We start from the raw sequence: 23,278 nt of genomic DNA on the forward strand, positions 1-23,278 counted from the left end.
TGACATCACCGGGTGCTACTGACGCATTTAATACGTCACCGGGAATCAAATTCCATCCGCCCTCACGGCACCGAGTCCACTTTTTCTAACCATCTGCATCGCTCACCTTCAGATCTCTCAAGATTCCATCGCGTTCGAGTATCAACGTTGACCACCGCGAAATGCGCGCGAGAAACGAACGACGATTCGCCGATGCGAGAACTCACCTTCTCTCGAATATGATACTCGAATTATCATGATTAGAAAGTATACTATCTGTACAGTGATAGAGTATAAACAAGTATCACTTTTGCGCCTATTTCCTGTCATGAATCGTTTGAAATGAAACGTTGCCAAGATTCTATTACGTTTTTCTAACGTCTATTTTGTCATTGAGATATTAGAATTTGTTTTTTCTTTTTTTTTCTTTTTTCTGTCAAGAGATACTAACTGATTTCTTTTCTTTTTTCTGTTTTTTTTTTGTTCCCATGCAAGTAGTCCCATGAGATTTACTCAACTCTCTAAGCATACAAATAAATATCTATCTTGAATAACTTATTAGTATTCAGATTGGAGGAACAGATTTCACGTCAATGTTTATAGGCACCGATATTCCATCCATCACCATTTTTCAGTATATCTGTGATCATCCATCACCAACCTTCTAGAATCCTAAGGGCCCGTCTCCCCGCTGCCCTTTCGAACTAACAACTTGTTCCTGTTGACACCATCGAAAGAATTACTACTTATAGATCGACGATTTACGATTTATACTAGACCCTTATCGTCAGCAGAGATAATAATCAAATACATATTCTATTATCTTTAACCCTTAACAATAGTAATATCATTTAACGAAACACACCTTATTTTTTTTAACTAAATAAGATATATCTACATGTTAACAAACAACATAACAAAATAACGATAACGAAAACTAAATAATATATTTATAGAAACGCTCCGACAATTTGACGATCATGAAAAAATTTAATTTACGACCTTTCAAAGAAAGATAAAAGGAAGATAACGCGACGTATTCTAAGCCGCTGCATAATGAAACATTTAATAGGATCTAACGTTCCAGTAGGTATATCTTAAAGAATTTAAAGAATTAGATGGCCACGTGGCAAAGAGATTCAGAGATTGGACACTCGCGGTAGACGAAATTTCCTTCTCGCGAGTTCGCGAGCTGTCCTTTATCGCCATGTAGAGAGAGAAACGAAGGTATATACGTGCACGCGAAGCCGTACTTAGCATCACGAATTGATATCAGAGCTGGCTTGGCTGTCACGTGACCTGAAACATCAAAGGTTTCTATGCACAAGAGGGTGAGAGAGAGGAAGAGAGGGTTCGAAGGTGGTTAGACGAATAACGTTAGAGAGAGAGAGAGAGAAAGAGAGAGAGAGGATAAGTAAATTCTGAAAACCGATTGGCCGAGGGTACGATCGACGTAGCGTGTCACATGACACGCCTACGAGTCACGCGAGCCGTCTTTATTCTTCCATCGTGGCCGAATTCGAAATTCGTCCGACATAAATCGTACGTCTCTAGCTCGAAGCTTCGCCAGTGAGTAGATTTATCGTTTTACGGGAGACTCGACTTCTCTTTGAAAGATTTACCGATCGATAGATATCAACTAATTCGTAAGTAATCTATTGAAAAATGTAAAAGTAATATCGCCGAGTTTTTATCGGCACAGATATCGATCGAGAAATCGAAAATATTTTTGTTTCTTTGAGAACGTTAGAAAAAAAAAATTTTTTAATCGAATATTCGTGAACATACTGTGTGTTGAACGAACTTTCTTGTGGGTTATTCCTTTTTTATCTTTGAATATTTTTTTTATTTCTAAAGTATTCGTGAAAAGAAAAAAATATAAAAAAAAGAGTAACGCGTTTCGGTCAGGCTAGAAAGTTAGTTCATTATCGCGTCGCGCAATCGAAGGCGTTGCCTCATTTCAGGTGGGCTCAAATTACTCGAATAATAAGCAACGCGCGACTCGTTTCCGCGGCAGCGTTTGCCCAATAGCCACGAATACGCCTTCCAGCTAATAGGAAACAACCCCATAACTATATACGTACGTAATTATATACCCCTCAGGACTATACCCTTAGAGGAACTCACGTACCTACTCCCTGTGTTTTATTTCTGTAATGAGTTCCAAAGAAAACATGAATTTTTTTTTGCATGCGAGATTTCTTTTTTTATAAATAATAGCTCGAACAAATAAATAAATCAATTTTCTAATGTAATTTTGCCTAGATTATAATGATAATACATATGTTAAAATAAATTGTATAAATAAATATTATTACTATTAATTATACGGAAAAAAGATGTAACGATAAAGCGAAAAAGTTAGATTACTACGAATTCATAATCGATATGATTCACGTGAAAGAGTAAGTATATTTTTGACGTTTTAGAAATTTAGAGATGAGTCTGTTCAAGAACGTGAACCGACCTGCACGTGCGATTGACGTATACGAGCAGCAAATCGAATGCAAAGCTTGCGCATCTATGTTGCTCCGTTGGCCGACTATAATGTACCGTTCGATATCATTAACTGATATAACTTTTGATCGAATGCGATTGCCTGATAAATCGATTTTCCATTAATCAAACGCTACTTTATCCATATTCGCGAATTCGGAGTTCGATCGTCTAGCTAAGATTGATAGATATCGACTCTTTGTTATTTAATGAAGAATATTTGAGAAAATTTACTTGACCTCGACCTAGACGACAATATATCTGTGTTTCCTCGAAAAAAAGATCTTCCAAATTGCAATCATAAAGAAAAAGATTAAAAAAAAAATAAATAAATAAAAAGGCAATAAAAATCTTAACATACCATCAGCGATTAACCAACGCATTTCAAATCGAATCAGCATTATACCAAGCAGATGTTGTTGAGAGATGATTTTAGTAAATTACATGCTTAAGATTTTAATCTAAGATTCAAGAATGATTCCAAAAGCAGATGTTAACGATCTCCAAGTTACTCATGAGTCGAGAAAGAAAAGAAAAAAAGAATAAAATATTAAACGCTTTGATCCGAGAAATTCAAAGTAAAAGATACTTATCAGAATTCTTCTTAAAGCACGACTTTTGTAGCATCGATACGTAAGATAATTCTTGTTCGATGAGATAAAGACATATACTTTGACGAATAATCATAATAAAAATCATTGAGTAAATAAAACCAAAACAAAACCAAAACAAACGTTTGTCGATATAAAAAAGCGAACAAACGAAAAAAAATTCGTCGGGAAATATAGTCGAGAGAACATACGGTTTCTCTTCCCTTTTACTCCCGCGACAAAATCGCGATTGCCTGCTCGTTCAAAGTGTAACTTATCTAAACCATGACTAATAGAATAGCGAGCTCGTAGAAAAAGAGAGAGAGAGAGAGAGAGACAAAGAGTATGGGGGTTGTATGCCTCTAGGGAATAGCTCAACGCACGCATATACATTCACAAACAGAACAGAGAAAGAGAGAAAGAGAAAGAGAAAAAAAGAAAGGAAAAGAGAAAGAGAGAGAGAGAGAGAGAGAGAAAGAGAAGTACTTCAGATCGCGAGTTCCCGTCCTCGTTTCATGGCATTCGAATTGCAAATACCAGAATGTTTGCATGTTGTTGTCACCGCATTGGTAGCCGGAGGGGAAAGGGGAATAGAGAAGGAGACGGCGTAGGAACGCCACGGAGAAACGAAGTAGGTGGAAGAGAGGGTGGTGCGGCTGAGAGGAGCTAGAGGAAGAACTCCTCAAGAGGAAATGGAGAGGAACCGACTCAAGTCTCAGATAAAGACGAATAAAAATAGGCGAGCGAACGGAGAGATAGAGGGTGCAGGATGGAGACGCCGTTTCCTGCCTGGGGAACATTAGCGCCCTCGATACTCTCTCTCTCTCTCTCTCTCTCTCTCTATTTCTCTCTTTCTCTATTTCTGTCTCTCTCTCAATCTCTCTCTCTTTCTCTCTCTCTCTCTCTCTCTTTCTTTACTCTCCTCTTTCCAGAACGCTCAGCAGCTCTTACGAAAAGGGGCTGCATTCCCTCGCTGGACCATCCTCTTCCTCTTTTCCACTTTCTTACTCTCTCATTTTTTCTCTCTTTTTTCGTATCTTACGTTCTCGCTCACATGACAGACATCGAGCAAAAATCGAGCAACCCCTCGCAGCTCGTTCATACATTTCTTTTCGGTATACGTATACCTACCAAGTATACAACCAAGTTTCAAACGGCTTACCACATTCGCGATATGTCCAACGTCCTTGAATGGGGCATAAGGTAGTCATGAGATTTGCCTTTATCTCCGATCTTATGGGAATCGACTCCATTCGTACCTCCCGTTTCTCCTTTTTCTTTTTTTTTCTTTTTTTTTCTTCTTTCCCCCACCCTCCTTGCTTGGAAAATCGCGAACGTCGTACATTCTGGAGACATGGGATTTTATCTGATACCTAAGTAGTTTCTGGGAATAATCTTTGTGTATAATATTTATTAATCATCATGTTTGGTAATAATCCCATCGTAGAATCTTAAGTAAAATGGTGCTACCGAAAGGAGTCTCCGTAACTGAAGGTGCAACTATTCAAAATCATCTCGTATTCCTGGTAAATTGCAAGCTTACGTTAGCGGCGATGTGTTAATAGCTAATTTACATATGATTAATGACACCGATAACTCATCGAGTCCAAAGTTTGATTACTAGTTACGTAGATATAGAGGAAAACTGGTGTGTAAGTGGATAGAAGAAGATAAGAAAAACAAAGATGAACACACGTCGACTGTTATGATAATACCAGTGACTAGTAACCGTCAGTTTGCTTATGAAACATACTTTTGTATGCGTTCAAAGGGATCATTTTAATCTAATGACTTCTCGAACTATCAATTGTACATATCCTACAATTTATTTCGTACATTCTATTTTAAAAGAAAAAAGGAAAATCAGACTAAAAAGTCATTAGATAACATTTCCAATAAATAGATATCAAATATATCGAACGTTACAAACTTGTTAATATAACGATATATAATAATCAGTTATGCGAGGAAATGAAAGGAAAGGAAGTTTAAGGACGAGACTTCGATAGATACCACAAAAGATACGATCCCACGATCATCGTGACCGAGAGATGCTGGAAGGTAAATGTCGGATCTGACTGGTTCTCCCTATTATAGAAGCCATTTCGTTGTTCCCGGGGAAGCGACGGCATGGTGGACGGCGCATTACGATAATACAGCCTAATAATAGAGTGCTGAGAAAGAGGCAGGAGTTTGAAGAGAGCGGCGCGGAACGAGAGGAGTTCCGATTGGTCGGCCGGAGGCACTGTAATTGCAGCTATGCGATGATTATCGAAGGCGGAGGGGACCGATCACGATCGGGAAGCCTTTCTCTCTCTCTCCCTCTCTTACTCTCTTATTCTTTCTACCACGACACGAGAAAGGAAGCCGATACCTTTCTCTCCTTCCATCGACTAAACACACCCATTACCTTGAAAATGCGACTTTGATGATTGGGTGCAAGGCACGCCAAGCCGAACACGCTGGCTCCTTCTTCTCTGTGGTAGTTCCTGCGTATGAATTTCGTGCTAATTCGAAAACGGCGCCCCCGTCGTTCGCAGGCATCGGTTAAACTTATCTTGCGTTCCGAACCATCGAATAATTCCTGGATCTACAATAAAAGTAATCAACTCGAACGCTATGGGCGTTTACCTACTCTACCTGCTTATCCATACGGAACAAGTGTATATCTTTTTTTTATTTTCACGTATGATGCGTATAGGTATTTACAACTGTGCGATCAAAAATTTGGAATCGAGAGATCGTCGATATAAAATTATTACTATGTTAAATTATTAATTGTTGGATATTTAAAAAATTTATAAATATTTTTACATAGACTAGTTGGTATTCAATGAAATTTAAACAAATTCACACACTTTGTCTTTTCCTTGGTCATTGGATTCCAGGATATTACACAGCTTTTATTGTGGCTCCTCGTAAATGTACACACGTATCTACATACGTGAAATGGCCAGGCAAGTTGCAATTAATTTCAATTATAAAAATATCACGGTCCTTTACGACGTCAGCAGGTGCTTCGCGGTCAAGGGTCAGTTTTTATACGGAGATCTTACACCCGGTCGTAACCTTTAAACGTGACTACTCGAAAGAAAGGATAGGAAATTAAAAGAAAAAAAAAATAATAATAATAATTAAAATCTGTCGACTCGTGTGAAAATGAATAAAAAGAAAACGAATAAGAAAAAAAAATACAATTTTTATGATACCTCATATATTTATGCATTTTTAACGATTAATATCCCTATAAACATGATTGACAAATAGTTCTCGAAGAATCGGTTCGTTGAATCATAAACGAGAAAATATCGCGGCGCAACCCCTAGCGAATATTATTCAAAATTAGCGAAGAGAAAGGCGGAAGTCCCAATTTTGCGAATGAAGACAGTAGAGAGATCTGGCCGTTTTCTCATCTCCGTCTCACCACGTAGGAGGTTGGGTTTGCGAGTGAGCGAACGAACGAACGAATGAACGAACGAACGAACGAACTGCCTCGTGCTGACAAAAGAGCAGTTAATTATGATTCTTTTATGATTTGATTTAGCCCGATCTCCCCCTGTGTGCTAGTAGACCGGTAGCCAGTTAAACTCCTGCCACGAAATAAAGCACAATGTACAGCGAGAGATTAACGGACTATTAGCTGGACAATGGAGAAACTTTTTTTTCTCTTCGCATTTAACGAATCCTTTAACAAATCGTAACGGCTGCCTGGAAATGGCGCTACCTATTTCGAAATTTACCGAGTGTATGTAAGTATGTAGGTACGTACATACCTACTACATCTTTCGTTGAATCAACACTAATTCAACGTAAAATTATAACGATAATTATCGTAGAATTTGCTCGTAGTCATTGCTCTGAAAAGTATATGAAAGTATTTGAATTTTTGATCAAAAAAAAAAAAGAATAAAAAAGAAAAAATGAAGAAAAGAGATTAGACAGACCAAAGATATTTTTACCTACTTTATTTTCTTTTTTGTTTACCACAACATACATGGACAGTTCATTTCACGAAAAAGGGAGAATAAATTATCGATGCAGCAGAAAAGCAAATTCGAGCTTCGTATCGTTTAACCCGCAGATTCAGTGCTTTAAAACAAGTAAAAGGAGTCATCTCAAGCTAGCGGAGCTCGGGACCCATTTAAATCTGTTGAATGGCTCGAGGAAGCAAGGCAACCTTCTCTTTCAGCGCAGGGATTCGGCAACAAAGGCGGTGGTTTTACTTTTAAATTTAGTACACGACCGACTCCCTCTACCTCCCTACTTTTGCCTCCTCCTACGACTCCCTGCCTCCCTTTTACCCCGCGCCATATTCACCCTCCACACACCCCTACCAACACCGGTAAGTAAAATAGGGATTTAGTTCCACCTCGAGTTTATTCCAAAGTCCTCCTCGAAAAAGTGAGAGAGAAAGAGAGAGAGACGCGGTAAATCTGCTTTCGGTAAACCAATTGCAATACTTCGAATACGAATTAGAACTGTTATCGTCCTTACAAGGAGCGAGAGCGAAAGAAATTTAGTATGCAGATAAAATATATTTTACGCGAATCGATGGCAGAAGACGATACAGAAAAAAAGAGAGAGAGAGAGGGAATTTGTATCGTCTAAGTAATTAGCGAAATGCAAATTGGTAATCTAATCAAGTATATATGTGTATATATATATATATACATATATATAAAATACAATCTGTAATAATAATTTCTTTCACTAGAACAAGTCTCCTAAAGTTTTAATAATTATTCAATTTACTTGATAATTTCGCTTCTGATATTTGAATATTTTAATAACGCAACCTTTAGTTCATTCCATTTAAAATTAATCTACTTGTTACGTTCTTTAATCCTCGCATATATCATACATTTACTACGTATCATCTATGTCAACAAATATTCTATCATTTACTAAAGCTCGTATTCTTTTTCTTTCCTTTTTCTTGTCTTCCCTTACCCTTGCACAATTTTTATTCATAGGTCGCGATCAGGGAAAACGATTAATCGCGTTGGCGATGCGATCGAGACGCAAAGGATCACAGGATTCGCTGTCGTAGCAAGATTTTGTCAGGAAGCTTTTATCCCTTCGTAAGAGTAAATCGTGCAGTCGTCGCGTACATCTATTTGTCAAGCGAACCGCCCTGTGGCTGGACGTCGAGGAAGACAGAGAAAGAGAGAGAGAGAGAGAGAAAGAGAGGTAGAGAGAGGGTGTTTTCTTAGTAGAGGGATGAAACGTAAGGGGGTGTAAGGCGTCGTGTCGCTGGACCACTCCGACGTCCCGGACGTTCTTCCTTTTCCCAACGACCTCCCTTCCCCGGGGACCGTTCCATCTCCTCTCCCTGAACTGAATCTGCCGAGAGAAACGGCTAGCCCTACGTTAAAGAGGTAATCTGTGTCACGAGCAATCGAGAACGCCCTTCCGAAACTTTCTTTACCTGAACAGCTGCTAACCTAAGTTTTATATTATATGTATTGGCGTACATCTACGATTCTCTTATCGATGCATACTCTCGATACGTCACCAAATCAAAATTAATTTTGTTGATCATCTATTACAAAACGATATGTATACCTAGATTGTTATATGACTGTACGTACACTCTTGAATTATCTTTTTCCGATCCATCACAAAATCGAAATTGGTTGTGTTGACTCGATTGATATGGAACGATATTTATTTATGTGTTATAATAGAATGACAAAATAAAACTTTTCATGTAACATTCATATTACATATATATTCAACATAATCAAAAATAAATATATGACAAATCTTTGAAATGTGATTCGTTTGTATACGTATGATTCTTTTAAGATATTAGATAAAACAAAGATTTATCGAAACGATAGGTATCATCGCCAATCACCACGAGTGTTTTTAATTTCGAAAATAAGGCTATCTCTTAGGACGCTTCTTCCTTCGCGATAAGCTCGAACCTCAACATCCCCTTTCTGACATCGGCGCAGAGGACCGGGCGTCTCCTTCCGGCACTCCTACCGGTATCTTTTCCCCCGTACTTCCTGGAACCCACTCTCATTATCCTAAGGAAATTAAATATGTCATCTGATTCTTAAAGTTAATTGAAGTTTCGAATCATCTTGAATGCACCACTAATTTCTAATTCATTAAAGATTTCGAATGAAGGACGCTGGAAAATATAATTCTTTCTCAAAATTTATTCTTATTATTATGGATTACTTCGAAAAAATATAAATACAAAAAAAATGTTTTTTAAACTTTAACTGTCGGTCAGGAATGAAAATGAAAATATACGAATTAATAATATTAATAAACAGTTGAACAGACTGAAAGTTAACAAATTCATTTGTTAATTCACAGAGCACCTCGAGATTTAATTTCAATGGATATAAAAAATGTAAGATTACAATAAAATAATGCCTTCGAAATGGATTGAATTAGAACGACAGAAAAATGACAGTGATATCATCGAACAAGCCTATTTTCTCAGCTGCGAATAAGTGGTCCTGGATGCGATCTGGATTCTTATGTTAGAGAAAGAAGATAGAGGGGGGTTTGGATGAGCACAGTCAGCGTACATAGATGCGAGACAGATACATCGATGTTGGCCTAGATGCCGAGTCACGAAGGTGCAAGTCACTGTGCTCCATGAAGGGATGATGAGACGACTAAACTTAGAACATTTATGGGGGTGTGCGCGAATAACTTGATACACCTAAACGGATACGAGAAGCATGACTCTCTACATCTTCCGATCGATCTGGAAACGTTACTTTATCTATCTTCCTCGAAGCATCATTTCGTTTCTATCTAAAAGTATAACTTAACTCTGCTTAACGACTAAATTGATTTACACTTTCGTAAGAAATATATTAAGATAGTAACAAATAACACAAATGCACTCACACATATATGTTTCATCGGTACAGAGATTTCTGATAATATTCGTCGAATTACGATGTCATTATATTGCAATCTGCCGAGTAACCGTATGAACGATTTTACTACTGATTTCGCCTAATGTCAAGAACTAACCGTACCTCGTAACAATAGCAAAACCAAGAGAATACCTGAAAACGTTAGAGAACTGACGATTACCATAAATATTGAAATTCACGTCGCGATATATCTTTTGAATATTTAATTCTCTACCAACAATGGCAATGATCCAATGAATAGAAATCTCGTCATCATTTATTTGCTGTTTTTAATTACCTGAATCAAATATCTTAATGATTATGATATCAATTAGATACACATGTTCGTATATGATAACAATTTTAATAATAAAATCAGTTTTATCTTATACAACAATTTCAAATAAATATCTTAAATTTTACTGAATAAAAAACGTATCAAGCAATAAAGAATGAAAAAAAAAGATCTACTATCTCACACGTTAGAAATCATATCGCCACGTTTACTAATTTTCCTAGATATATCTAATAAGTAAGGTGAGAATGAAGTACGTCATTAATTATGTCAGCTCGTCGTCGACTAGAGATATCGGAGAATCAACGAGAGCGTCCAACGTAATCGCTGCCAATTTATTTAATCGAATAAAGAACGTCTCGCGCTTCGGCGAGCTCCTAAATTCCTGGTATGCGACATGGTATTCGCATTACGCAAGAACCGGACGTTGGGACTTTTGCTCGGCCGGTGGCAAGTGCACAGAGCTTATGGTTAAGGTGGCCGATTTAGGGTCTCTATGGTTTAACAGAATTCTCGTTGCTAAAACGAATAAAAAAAGAGTGATACCCAGATAGTATTTTCTCGTTTCTCTTTCTATCGATTTAAAAAGACCAATCTGAAATATTTACTAAAAATTTTTATTTCACTCGTATAATAATACAACACAAGTATTATTTTAATTAAATTAGATTATAAAATGATCTAATTCAAAAGAAGAAAAAAAAAGGAAAAAGGAAAAGAAAAAGCACCAACATCGAAAAGAAAGAAAAGAAACTTTGATATAAAATATTCACGCCTCCACATAATTTAAGGGCTCCTATATCGTTTCTAAAGAGGGTGTGGAATGTATTTATTTTCTTCTTTTTTTTTTATTCTACCCTGAGGGTATCATTATTGGTTGGATTAGCGACGGTCTTTTCACAGAGTTTTCGGAGAGCGGCTGCCCGGTAAAGAGAGGGTACTACGAGTGATCCTGGAACAAATCTACCCTTGGACTCGGGAGGTATACCCAGGTCCTACGGCCGACACTTGGCACAAATTGCCCCAGTAAGTGTAGTGCATTAATCTTTGGTTTGGTTTGCTCTCGGCCACCGCGTGCGTTGCGGTGGCCGCATTTCTCCTAACCCCCGACACGCCGCATATCCCAAAACCTTACACCGCGTTTTCCTATTCTCCTCTTCTCATAGACATCGAGAAGCTCGAGCCACGAGGCACGCTCGAGTAGTACAAACTGATCATAGAAACCGACGATGTCGACTACGAGGTTTACGGATAAACCGAAACGTCGTCGTAATTTTCGATGAGCAAACAAATCTAACTTCGAAAAGCAATGATAACAATAAAATTTAATATTTTTTTATTTCAAAATAAAATTACTATATTTATATATTATTTCTTTCTTCGATTATTCCATAGATACACAAACAATAATAATACAAATATATTCAAGATAGCATATCTCACGATGAAGATAATCTTAAAAAATCGGTAAAAGGTAGATAAATATCAAATAAACCATTTAATCTTACTTTTCGACCAACGACGATTAAACGGAATATCATATTTTATATTAGAGAATTTTTGAAGAACGATAAGTATCAAAAAGTTCGATAACTCTTAGGATTTCTGAGGAACAGCGTTCAAACACATACCGGATGACGTCGTGGCCCGTATCAGAGGCAGAATATAGGCAAATTAAACATGCATAATTAAAACGAAACAGCAGCGTTCCTTCCGTCGTCTGTGCGGTCGACTCTACGGATTGGTAAGGACCTTGAAGCAAGGAAAGAGCCCTCCCCGAGTAACATCTGCTCGCTATGAAGTATAAAGAGGCATACGATATCATCCGCAGTGAATGCTTAATTAAAACCTCAGCCTCCGTACTACGAAGCTACTCTCCCCTCTCTCTCTTTCTCTCTCTCCCCTATAGTCGCACGCTAATCGCAAACTTTGCTTCTCTTCTCGACATCTTTCTATCTACCACGCCTTTACCTCATCCTAACTGATCTTTAAAACGAAAGTGATTTCTTTCTCGTGATTAATCTGATTGTAAAAATATTTAAGATTGCGGAAAAAAAGACATTGTCAACATTTGCTATGTATGCAAAATTATTTGTAGCATATTTGTATTCGATATTATTAAATGAAATTGTCGAATATAATAAGTTGCAAAATTGCTTAAATTGAATAATTTAAGTTTTCGAGCGCGTTGAAAAAGCAAAAAAAAGTATTTCAAAAAAAGAATATTTCACGTTCGTCGATTCATGGAAATCTAGGGTTTTAGTGAAAAAAAAAAAAAAGGAAAAGAGAAAGTTGCGCTAGTCGATTGTTATCAATTTTATTTCATTATAGTCTTCTAACAGAACATCGTAATGACTCGTAAGGAATTTTTTCAACTTTCTCGAAACACCATAAAATTCTTGAGTGACATTTCACCAACCCTTAATGGAAGTCTTAACGTTTACCTTAAAACAGCGTTTCTCAACCAATGGACCGTTGTTGGTTTACCAGATTCTTCAAAATTATATTTATATTACAAATAACTAGATTGTATCCGGTATGTGTTAGTTGTACAACAATGTACTGTTGTAAATAGTTGCACGACAAAAAGATTAGAGAACTCGGCTCTGAACTAAGAAAACCTTTTTTTTTTTTGAAACCTTTTTAATAGCTACTGTATAGAAAAAAGAAAGAAGAGACGGAAGAAAATTAACTTAGACCAAAATAACTGAAGGCAATAAATTAACGTAAACTGACAAGTAATAAACGAGTCACAATTTGGTTTCGAATATTTTAAAAGAAAGAATAGTGATTGTTAGAAAGAAATCCTTAGTATGAATTATTACCGTTATAAAAATTTTGATTTGGAGATAATAAACATTGTACCTAAGTTTGTATAATCCTTGGAAAAGAGACACTTTAATGGCAGTCGACGCTTCACGCAAGGATGAGCACACACAAAATCAATCTTTTCATACACTCATAAGGACTTTTCCACTTTCAACTTTCATTTAGGAAATTTTAAACTAAACGGTAGGAATCTATGGAAAAGTTTTCTATGATTTATTATTAACCGAACATAATGCGATTTTGTACTAATTTATATAACATTTTTATCTTCGATTTTATGATCGGCAAGCGTTACGCACGAGTGAACACATATAAAATCGATCCTTCGGAACGACCTCGCATACCTATAGTAATTGCGATAGGCATGAAGATAATATTATTATCCGACAAGGTATTTACCTTCATTAGAAAGCTTTTTTATTTTCTTTAGAACTTCAAACGAAGGATTGCATGTACGAGACATTAGAAATATTAGAGACAAAACGTTCGAAAGAGATATGTTCTTTAAACGACCACAAATATTGGCATGACTAATAACACTTATCTAATCTACGAGTAATTTCAGGCAACATTTTCTCTCAGTACTTTATCGTCTGATGAAAATTTATGCATCAACACAATATGACTTATTCAAAATTTCTAATTCGGAAGTTAAGCTTGTTCGAAAAGGAGCCTGTCCGAAAGGATTTCGTCTTAAGTATTAATATCTTTCTTGTAACGAGCCGATTGAAAGACTAAGGATTATATTAAATACCAAATACTTCTCTTTTATTTCTACAATAATAAAATCTCTAACGAGCTTATTATCTCATCTGTTATCTCTAATTAACTGATGTAATATATTGTAGTATGACATGTTCAAGAATACTCTTCTCCTTCTTGATACCATCTAAAAAGTGATTTTTTCTTCTTCTTTTTCTTCTTCTTCTTGTCATATACAGTTATCGATCTTTCCATTTCTCTCTCACGGTAAAAACAAGAAAGTGAAGTTGGAGGATCCAACAGCAGCATATTGGACATCGAAATGAAAGAGAAGAATTTTCCTCGTAGTGGTTCCTAACGAGTAAAGGAGTTCGATTTCATCGTAGACGTAGTAAAAGAAAGAAAAAGTTTTGGAAAAGGGTCGGCACGGGAAGCTTCAGCCGACGAGTTTTAAGAAGAAAGAGCGAAACTCTCCCTTCTGGCGAAACGACGACTGGAAGAGAACCGTTCGAGTGATCCGCTGATTGACAGGCCGAGCTAGCTCGACGCCCTTGCCCGTCGCCGTCTCGCTGCTTACCATACTAAAATGGCGACGAAAGATACTTTATTTTTAATGGCGGACACACACACAGTACAATGTATTCCTTTCGACATATTTTTTCCATTAACGAGAAGAGAAAAAAAAAACAAAAAAGAAGAAAAGAGAAGAGAAGACCAAAGAAGAATCGAGAACATAAAATACTTTAAAAAACAGAAGCTTAATGATATTAATGCAATGCCTTATTATTATTATTATTATTATTATTATTATTATTATTATTATTATTATTATTATTATTATTATTATTATTATGAATAATAATTGCACGTAGGTATCTATTTGCTTAAGTAAATATATATTACAAATATTGTAAATATAACGTTAATAATAAATGTCTAAGCCAAATAAGATATATACCTACGATCAATGTAGACCATACAAAAATAAATACGAACACGAATACATGAAACGAAATAATAGCTCAAAACTATAATATCCATAGAAGTATCTATTATTTAATCGCCGAAGATAATGATTATCTTCTATCGTTCTATCAAAACTAATTACCTCAGGCATGGGGAAAAAAAAAGAAAAAGGAAACTTAATAATAGTAATAACAGTAATCGAATTAGTATCTATGCAGAAGACAAGGTCATCAATGATGGATAGTTAAGAATTGGAAAGACTTGTATGTACTCTTGTAAAATATCTGATGGGCATCTTACATAGACACGTGCATCTGTGTACATGTTCGAAGGATAACCGAGTAGAGATAGGTATAACGCACCTTCGCGGGTGAGACAGCAATGTCAATATATATGCAAACGCCGACATAACGATCTATCGGTACGTAAATATACAGAGAGCCAAGAAGGGTCGCAGAAGGGATGAGTGAGAGAGAAAAAGAGATAGAGAGAGAGAGAGAGAGAGAGAGAGAGAAGGAACGAGAAAGAAGGGTGAAGAGAAAAGGAGAGAAGAAACTGGAAGCTTAATATAAAACTTCATTTCGCAATAGGTGGCAGGTGGAGGAAGGAAGAGACCTGACTGACAGAAATGCCAGTGTCGTCAGGAGAGAGGGTGCCCTCACTCTTATAAATGGAAAATTCTCCTCGCTCGATTCGTTCAAACCCTTGAAAACTCTTTTCTCTTTCTTATATAACATCGAATATAAATATATATATATATATATATATATATATATATATATATATATTGTATTTTATGTACGTGTACGATTCGTGAAGTGTCGATATCATTATACATAAACATATCGTGAGGAACCTGACTGTTAAGAATATCCAAATATAGATATACTTTAAGCAAATAAAAAAAAATATTTTCCATAGCGACATTAATGAAATTTGTATTGTAGCACATTCCCAAACAAAGTTAATTTATATTTTACCGATAGGTATAAGAATAAAAAAAAAAAGAAAGAAATGGAGAAAGAAAAGGAAAAGGAAAAAAAATTTACAAACAAATTGCAAAATCTTTCAGATAGTCTGAAATTCCGTCTTGCTCTCTCTCTCTCTTTCTCTTTCAATATGTATATATACATATATTGTAAAAACTAACTCCGAACGATAACTTTTCATTGTTCCCTATATACCTATACATATATATATATATATATATATATATATATATATATGTATGTATGTATGTATGTATTTCTGATCTTTTCTTCCTATATTTCTTGACGTTGGTCTAAAAAGAAGGGGTCGATCCAAACGTCGCGAGGCAGAGGCGAGGTGGCGCGTGGTGGCAACGCGCCCGCGCCCGCGCGATGAAACTTTTAATAAATGGCGAAGTCGATATGAAGTATAGGACTTTGACATATCGTGTGTCTGTAATGTATAGTTAAATCTGGCGGCAGATGTGGCGGGTGTTCTCCCTCTTTCTCTCTCTCTTTCTCTCTCTCTTTCTCTCTCTCTCTCTCTCTCTTTAACCATCCCTCGAACTCCCTCCTCTTTCGTCGCACTGTGAGTACCGCGTTCACAGCCTCTCTGAAATTTCACTCTAACCCACTGCCACGATCGAATATATCCCCTCCCCAACGTTATGAATGCACCGATCTTCTGCCTACTTTTATCGCAAATAAATAATTTCACTCTATTTTATCATGAAATATAGATATTCATATTCTGAATAAAATGAAAAAAAAGGAAAAAGTATTTCATCCAGTTAGATTCTCCTCGTCAATTTACTAACAATATCTCTTCTTTTTTTCTTCTTTTTTTTTACTTTTTATTAACGTCAAGCAACATTTAACTTCAATATGAAATTTAATAATATTTGTTGTAATCGATCTTATTGTACGTTTGATACTTTCTTTCAATATTTTCAAGGATTTATTTTTTCTTATTGCACTTGATTGATATACCTATCATATATCGGGTAAAAAAATTTCTTCTTTAAATTTACAACAAATTTCAAGGTAAATATCAGGAACATCATCCACGGCGATTTAATAAAACGCGAAGAGTATCATGAGGATATGATATGATAAATAAAAAAGAAAAAAAAAAGAGAAAAAGAGAGAGAGAGAAAGAGAGAGAGAAAGAAAGAGAGAGAAAACTCGAGGTCCGGAGTAACTCGACAAAAAACGATTTGCAATTGAATCGGATTGCGTGCAACGAATGCAGCCGTCACTTCGTTGTAACGGTTAAAATTGCTCAGCTTGGATGAGAGAGGGAGTGGTGGAGGAAGAGAGGAGGATACGTCAGTTGTTACCACGACGATTCCGTAGGACGGTTTTGATGACAGATTACCCTGATCCGCTTTGTGGAGAAGCTCTCATTTAGACAGGGAATATGATCGAAGAGATCACGGCTAGCTCTCCTCAAAAAATCCTCGTATTGCTGGTTCGTTTCACACATATACATATACATATACATATCGCTTATGTTCGAAAGAAAAAAATGATTAGTCTCGCTTAGAAAAAAAAAAACAAAAATAAAATGACGAAAAAAGAACAGATGAAAAAGCAACAATTGAATTAATTCCAAATAATTTTTATGTTATTGCAAGTAAGATGAAATTGCCTTTAAAAAGCAAAAGATTTCTTTTCTAATTTCAAAGGTACCTATAGTAAAAGTTTATAGCATCTTAGTTTTTATTTTTCAAATAAACCATGGTGAAAAGATGGGAGAGAAACTAAAGTTTGGTCCGTAGGTTGCATTCTATGCATTTGCTAATGGAAAACGGATTTAATTTATAAACTTCTAGCCATCTGCATTTAAATAACATTTAATACAAAAGGATTGCAATAAAATTAGATATTATTTTGCTTTCAATATAATAATGAAATTATTTAAATAATATCTATCTTCTTCTTTATAAATCATAATTTATAGATCTCTATAGATGATAAATATAGTTTACTAACCATACTGATAGTAAATAATCTTACATAGAAAGTATTAACACAAAGGAAGTCTAACATAAATTTAACAAAAAATTTATGAAGAAAAGTTATTGAAGAACTCGGGATATTATTAAAAGATACGGAAATGCCAACTATAAATCTTGTCAATGTTAACTTTTATCGAGGCTGAAAATATCCGCTCCTATATATTTGTTTTTACCAAACTTTGAAACGAACAATATAGAAACAACTTTGAAGAAGTATTATTTTTTGTTACTATGTGAAATATAAAGCAACGTTTTAAAATCCCTTTTGTACCTGTGCTCAGGTAAAATTGTAAGTTTTACCTACTGGAAATTTTCCAAAGATAAAAGAGAAGAAAGAATATTTGTATAATAAAAAAACGAGAGGAAAAGGATAGAGGTATCTCAGGTCAATCGGATCACTCTTGTCAGGAGTGGTAGACAGAGTCTCAGAGACCTCGTGGCCGAGCACGTGAGAAAGTTACCCCCACCTTGGTCAAAAAGGAAGGAAGAGGGGCGATTGGTGTCCCGCCCACGGTAGTAGAGAGCGAGAGAGCGTGGCCTACCAAGCTTAGCCTCGTGCTTTTCCACTCGAGTCGCTCCGCCGCACTCTCCCGAGGCTCACGGACCTGAGAGAGTCTCGGTCGTGCGTTCGCTCGTATTCACCACGAGCGCTGCTTACTCTCTCGCTCTCTAGTCTCTGTGTGACGTGTAGCCCGCCTACAAACTGTAGAGGGCCGTGCCTGGACGGGCCCGATACCGGCACCGGATTGGTTCTTCCTCTTTCGCACCGGCGCATCGAGCGAGCCCGCAAGAAGAAAACTCTGAACCACGGAACCCGGAGGACCCCCTCCTGTCTATGTCTCTTCTATGTGGATGTATACGTCTCTCTCTCTTTCTTCCCTTAACCGTGTGTTTGTGTCACGCGCGAGGTAAGAGAGACAGCAGTAACAACAGAGACACGCAACGGAGAACGTCGGACCGAAGAAAAAGTTCGTCTCTCTGGAATTTCCACCCCCTCCTTCCTTCTCTTACTCCACCTAGAGTCTTCCCCTCTCTCTTCTCTATCCTTCTCCTCCTCCTCCTCCTCCTCCTCTTTCTCCTCCTCCTCCACCTTCTTCTTCTTCTTCTTCTTCTTCCTCCTTCTCTCTTCTCTACTTCGTCGTCTTCGTCGTCGTTGTCGTCTTCAAAGATCGACCATCTCTTTCTTCCTGTCCCCACCCCCGTTATACTTTCTTCCTCTTCCTCGTCTTCTTCTTCTTCTTCTTCCTCTTCTTCTTCTTTTACTCTTCTTCTACACACTTCTTCTTCTACTACTTCTTCTTCTTCTCCTCTACCCTTCCCCCTTCCTTAACTGACTTTCTACCCTCCCCTCCTCTACCTACCTACCCCTCTTCCACTAGTACCTCCTCCTACTACTACTCCATCACCATTCCACCGTATACCTCTACCTCCTCCTTCCTTCCTCACTCGTCGACCATCCGTCGCCGCTGCCCGCCCGTGCTTGTTCGTTCGTCTCGATTCCGGTCGCTCGGTTACGCTTACGATATTCACCGGTATTTCCGATACTATCCAAAGTGATCTGTGATCGTTCCCTCAAAGAATTTTTGCTTAGACCCTTTGCGACATCGTTCTTATTCGTTTTCTTCCAAGAGAAGAACCTTTTCGGTAGTGTAGTTGGTGAGGTGGAAGGACAAGACACGTAGCGAAGTCGTTCTCGGGCATCGTTAGAGTGAAAACAGTGAAGAATACACAGTGTTTTGCATTTTTCGCGGGATCATTTCAAATAGAGATCGTCGTTTGGTTCAAGTGGAAAATTGATAAATTTATCAGTGTGCTAAGACACAAGGAAACAAAGTATAGTATCGTATTATGAGAATTGAAATACGTACTGTATTCTCATAATAAATATCTTTTTCCTGTCTGAGAATGATTTTTCGAAACGAGTTATAGCTAATCTAATTCCAAAATATAATCATTAACAGTGCAAATATTATTCAAAATATTATTATTATTATTATTATTATTATTATTATTATTATTATTATTATTACTATCATCATCATCATTATTATTACTCTTATTATTATTATTATCATCATCGTCATCATCGTCATTCTTTTCGACAAATACGATCCTATAAAATTTCATAAAAGTTAAAAAAAAACCCAAAATTAAGAGAAAAAGGGAAGAAGAAAAGTACGACCGAGTGCGTTCCATGCGAGGTAAGCAAGAAGCTTTGCTACGGCAAGATCATCATCAGCTGGAGGATCAGCATAGTAGTGAAAACGTTGATCAAATAGGTGATCGGTCAAGAATCCGCGTGAATAAGGAGTTCGCGAACTTGAAGACGAAGCCAACGTCACCCGTCCTGGCGAACGACGGAGGGGGCGGCTTCTGGCTGGCCACGGTGGCCGCGGGGGTTGGTGCCCCAGCCGGGCTGCCCCCGCACTCGACGCATCATCCAACCATGGATCCGACATGTGGATCAGCCGAAACCGGCTTCATCAATAGCCAACCTTCCATGGCCGAATTTATGACCGCTTTGCCACAATTGACCAATGATGGTAATCTGCAACATTCACCTGGTACCGGTGGTTCCATAAGTCCTGGAGCACACCTTCCTCCTTACCACAACATGATGGATCATCATGCAGTAACCGACCCATCCGGCGTCAACGTACCAGAGTATCCTTGGATGAAGGAAAAGAAAACAACCAGAAAGAACAACCAGCAAGGTGAGTCTTATTTTCTATCAAAATGGATACATTTTACAGTCCAGCGTAAGAAAAATATTCACTGTGTTTCATTTTAATTAGTCTAGAATAATATGATTTTGAGATCGCTTATGAGATAACAGAGAGCGCTTGGACGAATATTTAATCCCTGGGTAACTTTACGAAGATTTTTTGTTACTGATAAAAATTTCAACATTTGCATGAATCAATTAAAATGAAACACTTTGTTGTAGATATAGGTACCGTAACATATGAAAGATTCATAAGAAATTCTTCCTAATTTTTCTCACGGACTGATGCGCTTCCAAGCAATTTTAATGTTCATTCAATTTATTTCGTACAATCAACTTTGAAGTATCTTTTATATAATCTTAATATATAAAGTATACTAAAACTGCTTTATTAAAATACCAAGCCTAATTACTATGTCTTAATTACGATCAAAATAACAAAAAGAAAGAAAAAACCAAATAAAACTGGAATACCTAATCACATTAAGGCATAAAATCGAACTGCTTTATTTTCCTTAGAATAATCCCGTCAAAAGAAAACAAACATTTCTTCATCGTTCACCTTTGCCCTATCCTCAAATACAATAAAGACGAAGAAAAGCTATCTCTAATATACGAATGAATATGGACGTTTATTAAGTGGTACTTCATAGACTTCGATCTGTCTGCTTACAACATTAGGTAGCTACTAGGAGTCTATTAGTCTGCCACTCTTGTATTGTATCTCTCAACAGGGTGTCCAATGTCCGTCGGCTAATGACAGTCCGTAGCCACTCCTTTTCTTCGACCCGAGAAACCTTCGCGAGATCGGAAGCATCTGGTGTGCATCACGCACGAAAACCACACGTTTCCCCAGCATTTGCAAACACAAGCTAGCAAATTATGATGTATCGTCCCGTGAACGAACGCTCTATTCCTCGATAGCTTCTCGGTCCTCGGACACACATGCCGCTTCCCTACAACCCTTTCACAAGCCAATGAATTATTGTTTTCGAGATAAATCGTCGTTGATGCCTTTCCATTCACGGTCACGGACACTTCGAAGGTCCTGTTTTCGAAATTAGATTTTTTCTTGCTCGTCCAAGATTTCACTTTCCATAGATTCGTTCAGCTGCTTTCTCAGAATATTATCGTTGATCCACGTATTAGATTAATACTCGTACAATAATTCTATGTAATTACGATTACGATTTTTCTTTAGTTGTTAAATTATCATCGGTATTAGCAGCGATCAAGGAATCAATTCTGTTTTTTTTTCTACCCTTGACGTTTTAGATTAAAATTGATCTAAGAGCGATATGTTACTTGTCACGGATTTCATCTAACATATATACCTTCGTGATGATCAAAATATTTAATTATCCCAGAAATATATCTATCATCTTATTCGAATATTCCAAAATAATTAAAAAATAAATTTGACCTCACTTTTGTCAAGTTTTTTCTCAAGCTACATTACGAACGTGGACATTATGAAATATTAACAATTGTCTTTTCCTTCTTGTCAGATCTTATCGCGATAGTATTCTTCTTTTTATTATTAAAAATATTTTGAGGTGACAAAAAAAGAAAAAATTTCACACAAATCACGAAAAGATGACCGCGCTGTTAGACGATAAGGGACAACACGTGGCGGGGGTTGTTGTAGGAGAGAACGCAGAGAGCTCCACCTCCCCTACGTTGCTGACGGAGGCGGAGGCACCCCCGTGTGAGTTATGGCCGTCCCGACGCTCTCTCCCGTTCGCCCAGGGCTCAATTTACAGATGATTCCGCGTGTTACCGCCGACCAGCGGCTGGTTAACCTTCGTGCCAAACACTTAATCTTCCACCGTGTACCGTGGACCGTCCTTCGCCATGGACTCTGACCACTCCAGGACTTTAGGATCGGTTAAATCGGTGTCGTCGGTGTTTATACTCACCCACGAGAATGAGAGAAAGAGAAAGAGAGAAAGACATGAGAAGGAAATTGAAGGAGAGAAAGAGGAAGAGAGAGAGATAGAGAAAGAGGGTGAAGAGACAAGCAGGATAGGTAGATAAATGGAGAACGGTGTAAGATACTCTTGTCGAATGCCGACCCTAGTGGCCTATAAAGTTCTCCAACCCTTCGTATCTCAAATCCATTGTTGCGTACAACCTTCTGTTACGAGGACATCGTGTGGCTCGCGCCACGGATCTTTTCAAAGATTTATAGCTACTCGATATGGTTCGTAAGGTCCAACAAGTTAGTGGAAAATGATCGTTCGCATGTACGTATGAAATTTGTGATTCGGAAAGAAAACGATCGATTTGGTTAAAGGAGAATTTCGATCATTCAAAATGACACGATAACCCATTTGAAAATGATAACGTCAAACTAAAGTTACGTTAAACGTTCGGAAATATTTATTAGGAAGTTAAGAAAGATCTGGTAACGTTGACGATGAATGATGAAGGGATGCCGACGGATTCGCCGTCTATCTTCTTGATTATTCATCTCCGAATTTCAATTAGTCAAAGCAACAGGAGTTGGACTCGTCAGCGGGTTATTACGAGTGCCTCCGTTAAAGCCGCTAACGAATTCTAAGTTGTGGTCTCTCTGATAGGATAGGAGAGGATCTTTCTTGGTGTTAACATTGACTAACGTAACGCCTGTTACTAAAACATTGGCTTTAGTCCGTTTCTATGGATATGTTTTGGATGTGTATGTTCGGCTGCGTTTCTACATGTAGTAGTGCGTGAGAGGGATGATACGCGCGAGCGTGTCACCCTGTTCGTATTAAATTCCAATCTGTTACATCGCAGTTGCCCTATAGGAGGTGTTTTACTTGGAACGTCGTC

At 37.3% G+C, this 23,278-nt stretch overlaps 1 protein-coding gene across 1 annotated transcript in view; it reads left to right on the forward strand.

The window, feature by feature from the left end:
- Positions 1–18,433: 18,433 nt before the first annotated feature.
- Positions 18,434–23,278, forward strand: part of LOC127062976 (homeotic protein proboscipedia) — a 31,126-nt gene continuing 26,281 nt past the window's right edge. Inside the window, exon 1 of the mRNA XM_050992040.1 lies at positions 18,434–20,450. Within this exon, the coding sequence (XP_050847997.1) occupies positions 19,931–20,450 (520 nt within the window). The 5' untranslated portion in view covers positions 18,434–19,930. The remainder of the gene's footprint in view (positions 20,451–23,278) is intronic.

Source organism: Vespula vulgaris, chromosome 4, assembly GCF_905475345.1.
Source record: "Vespula vulgaris chromosome 4, iyVesVulg1.1, whole genome shotgun sequence".
In the NCBI taxonomy this organism is placed as follows: Eukaryota; Metazoa; Arthropoda; class Insecta; order Hymenoptera; family Vespidae; genus Vespula; species Vespula vulgaris.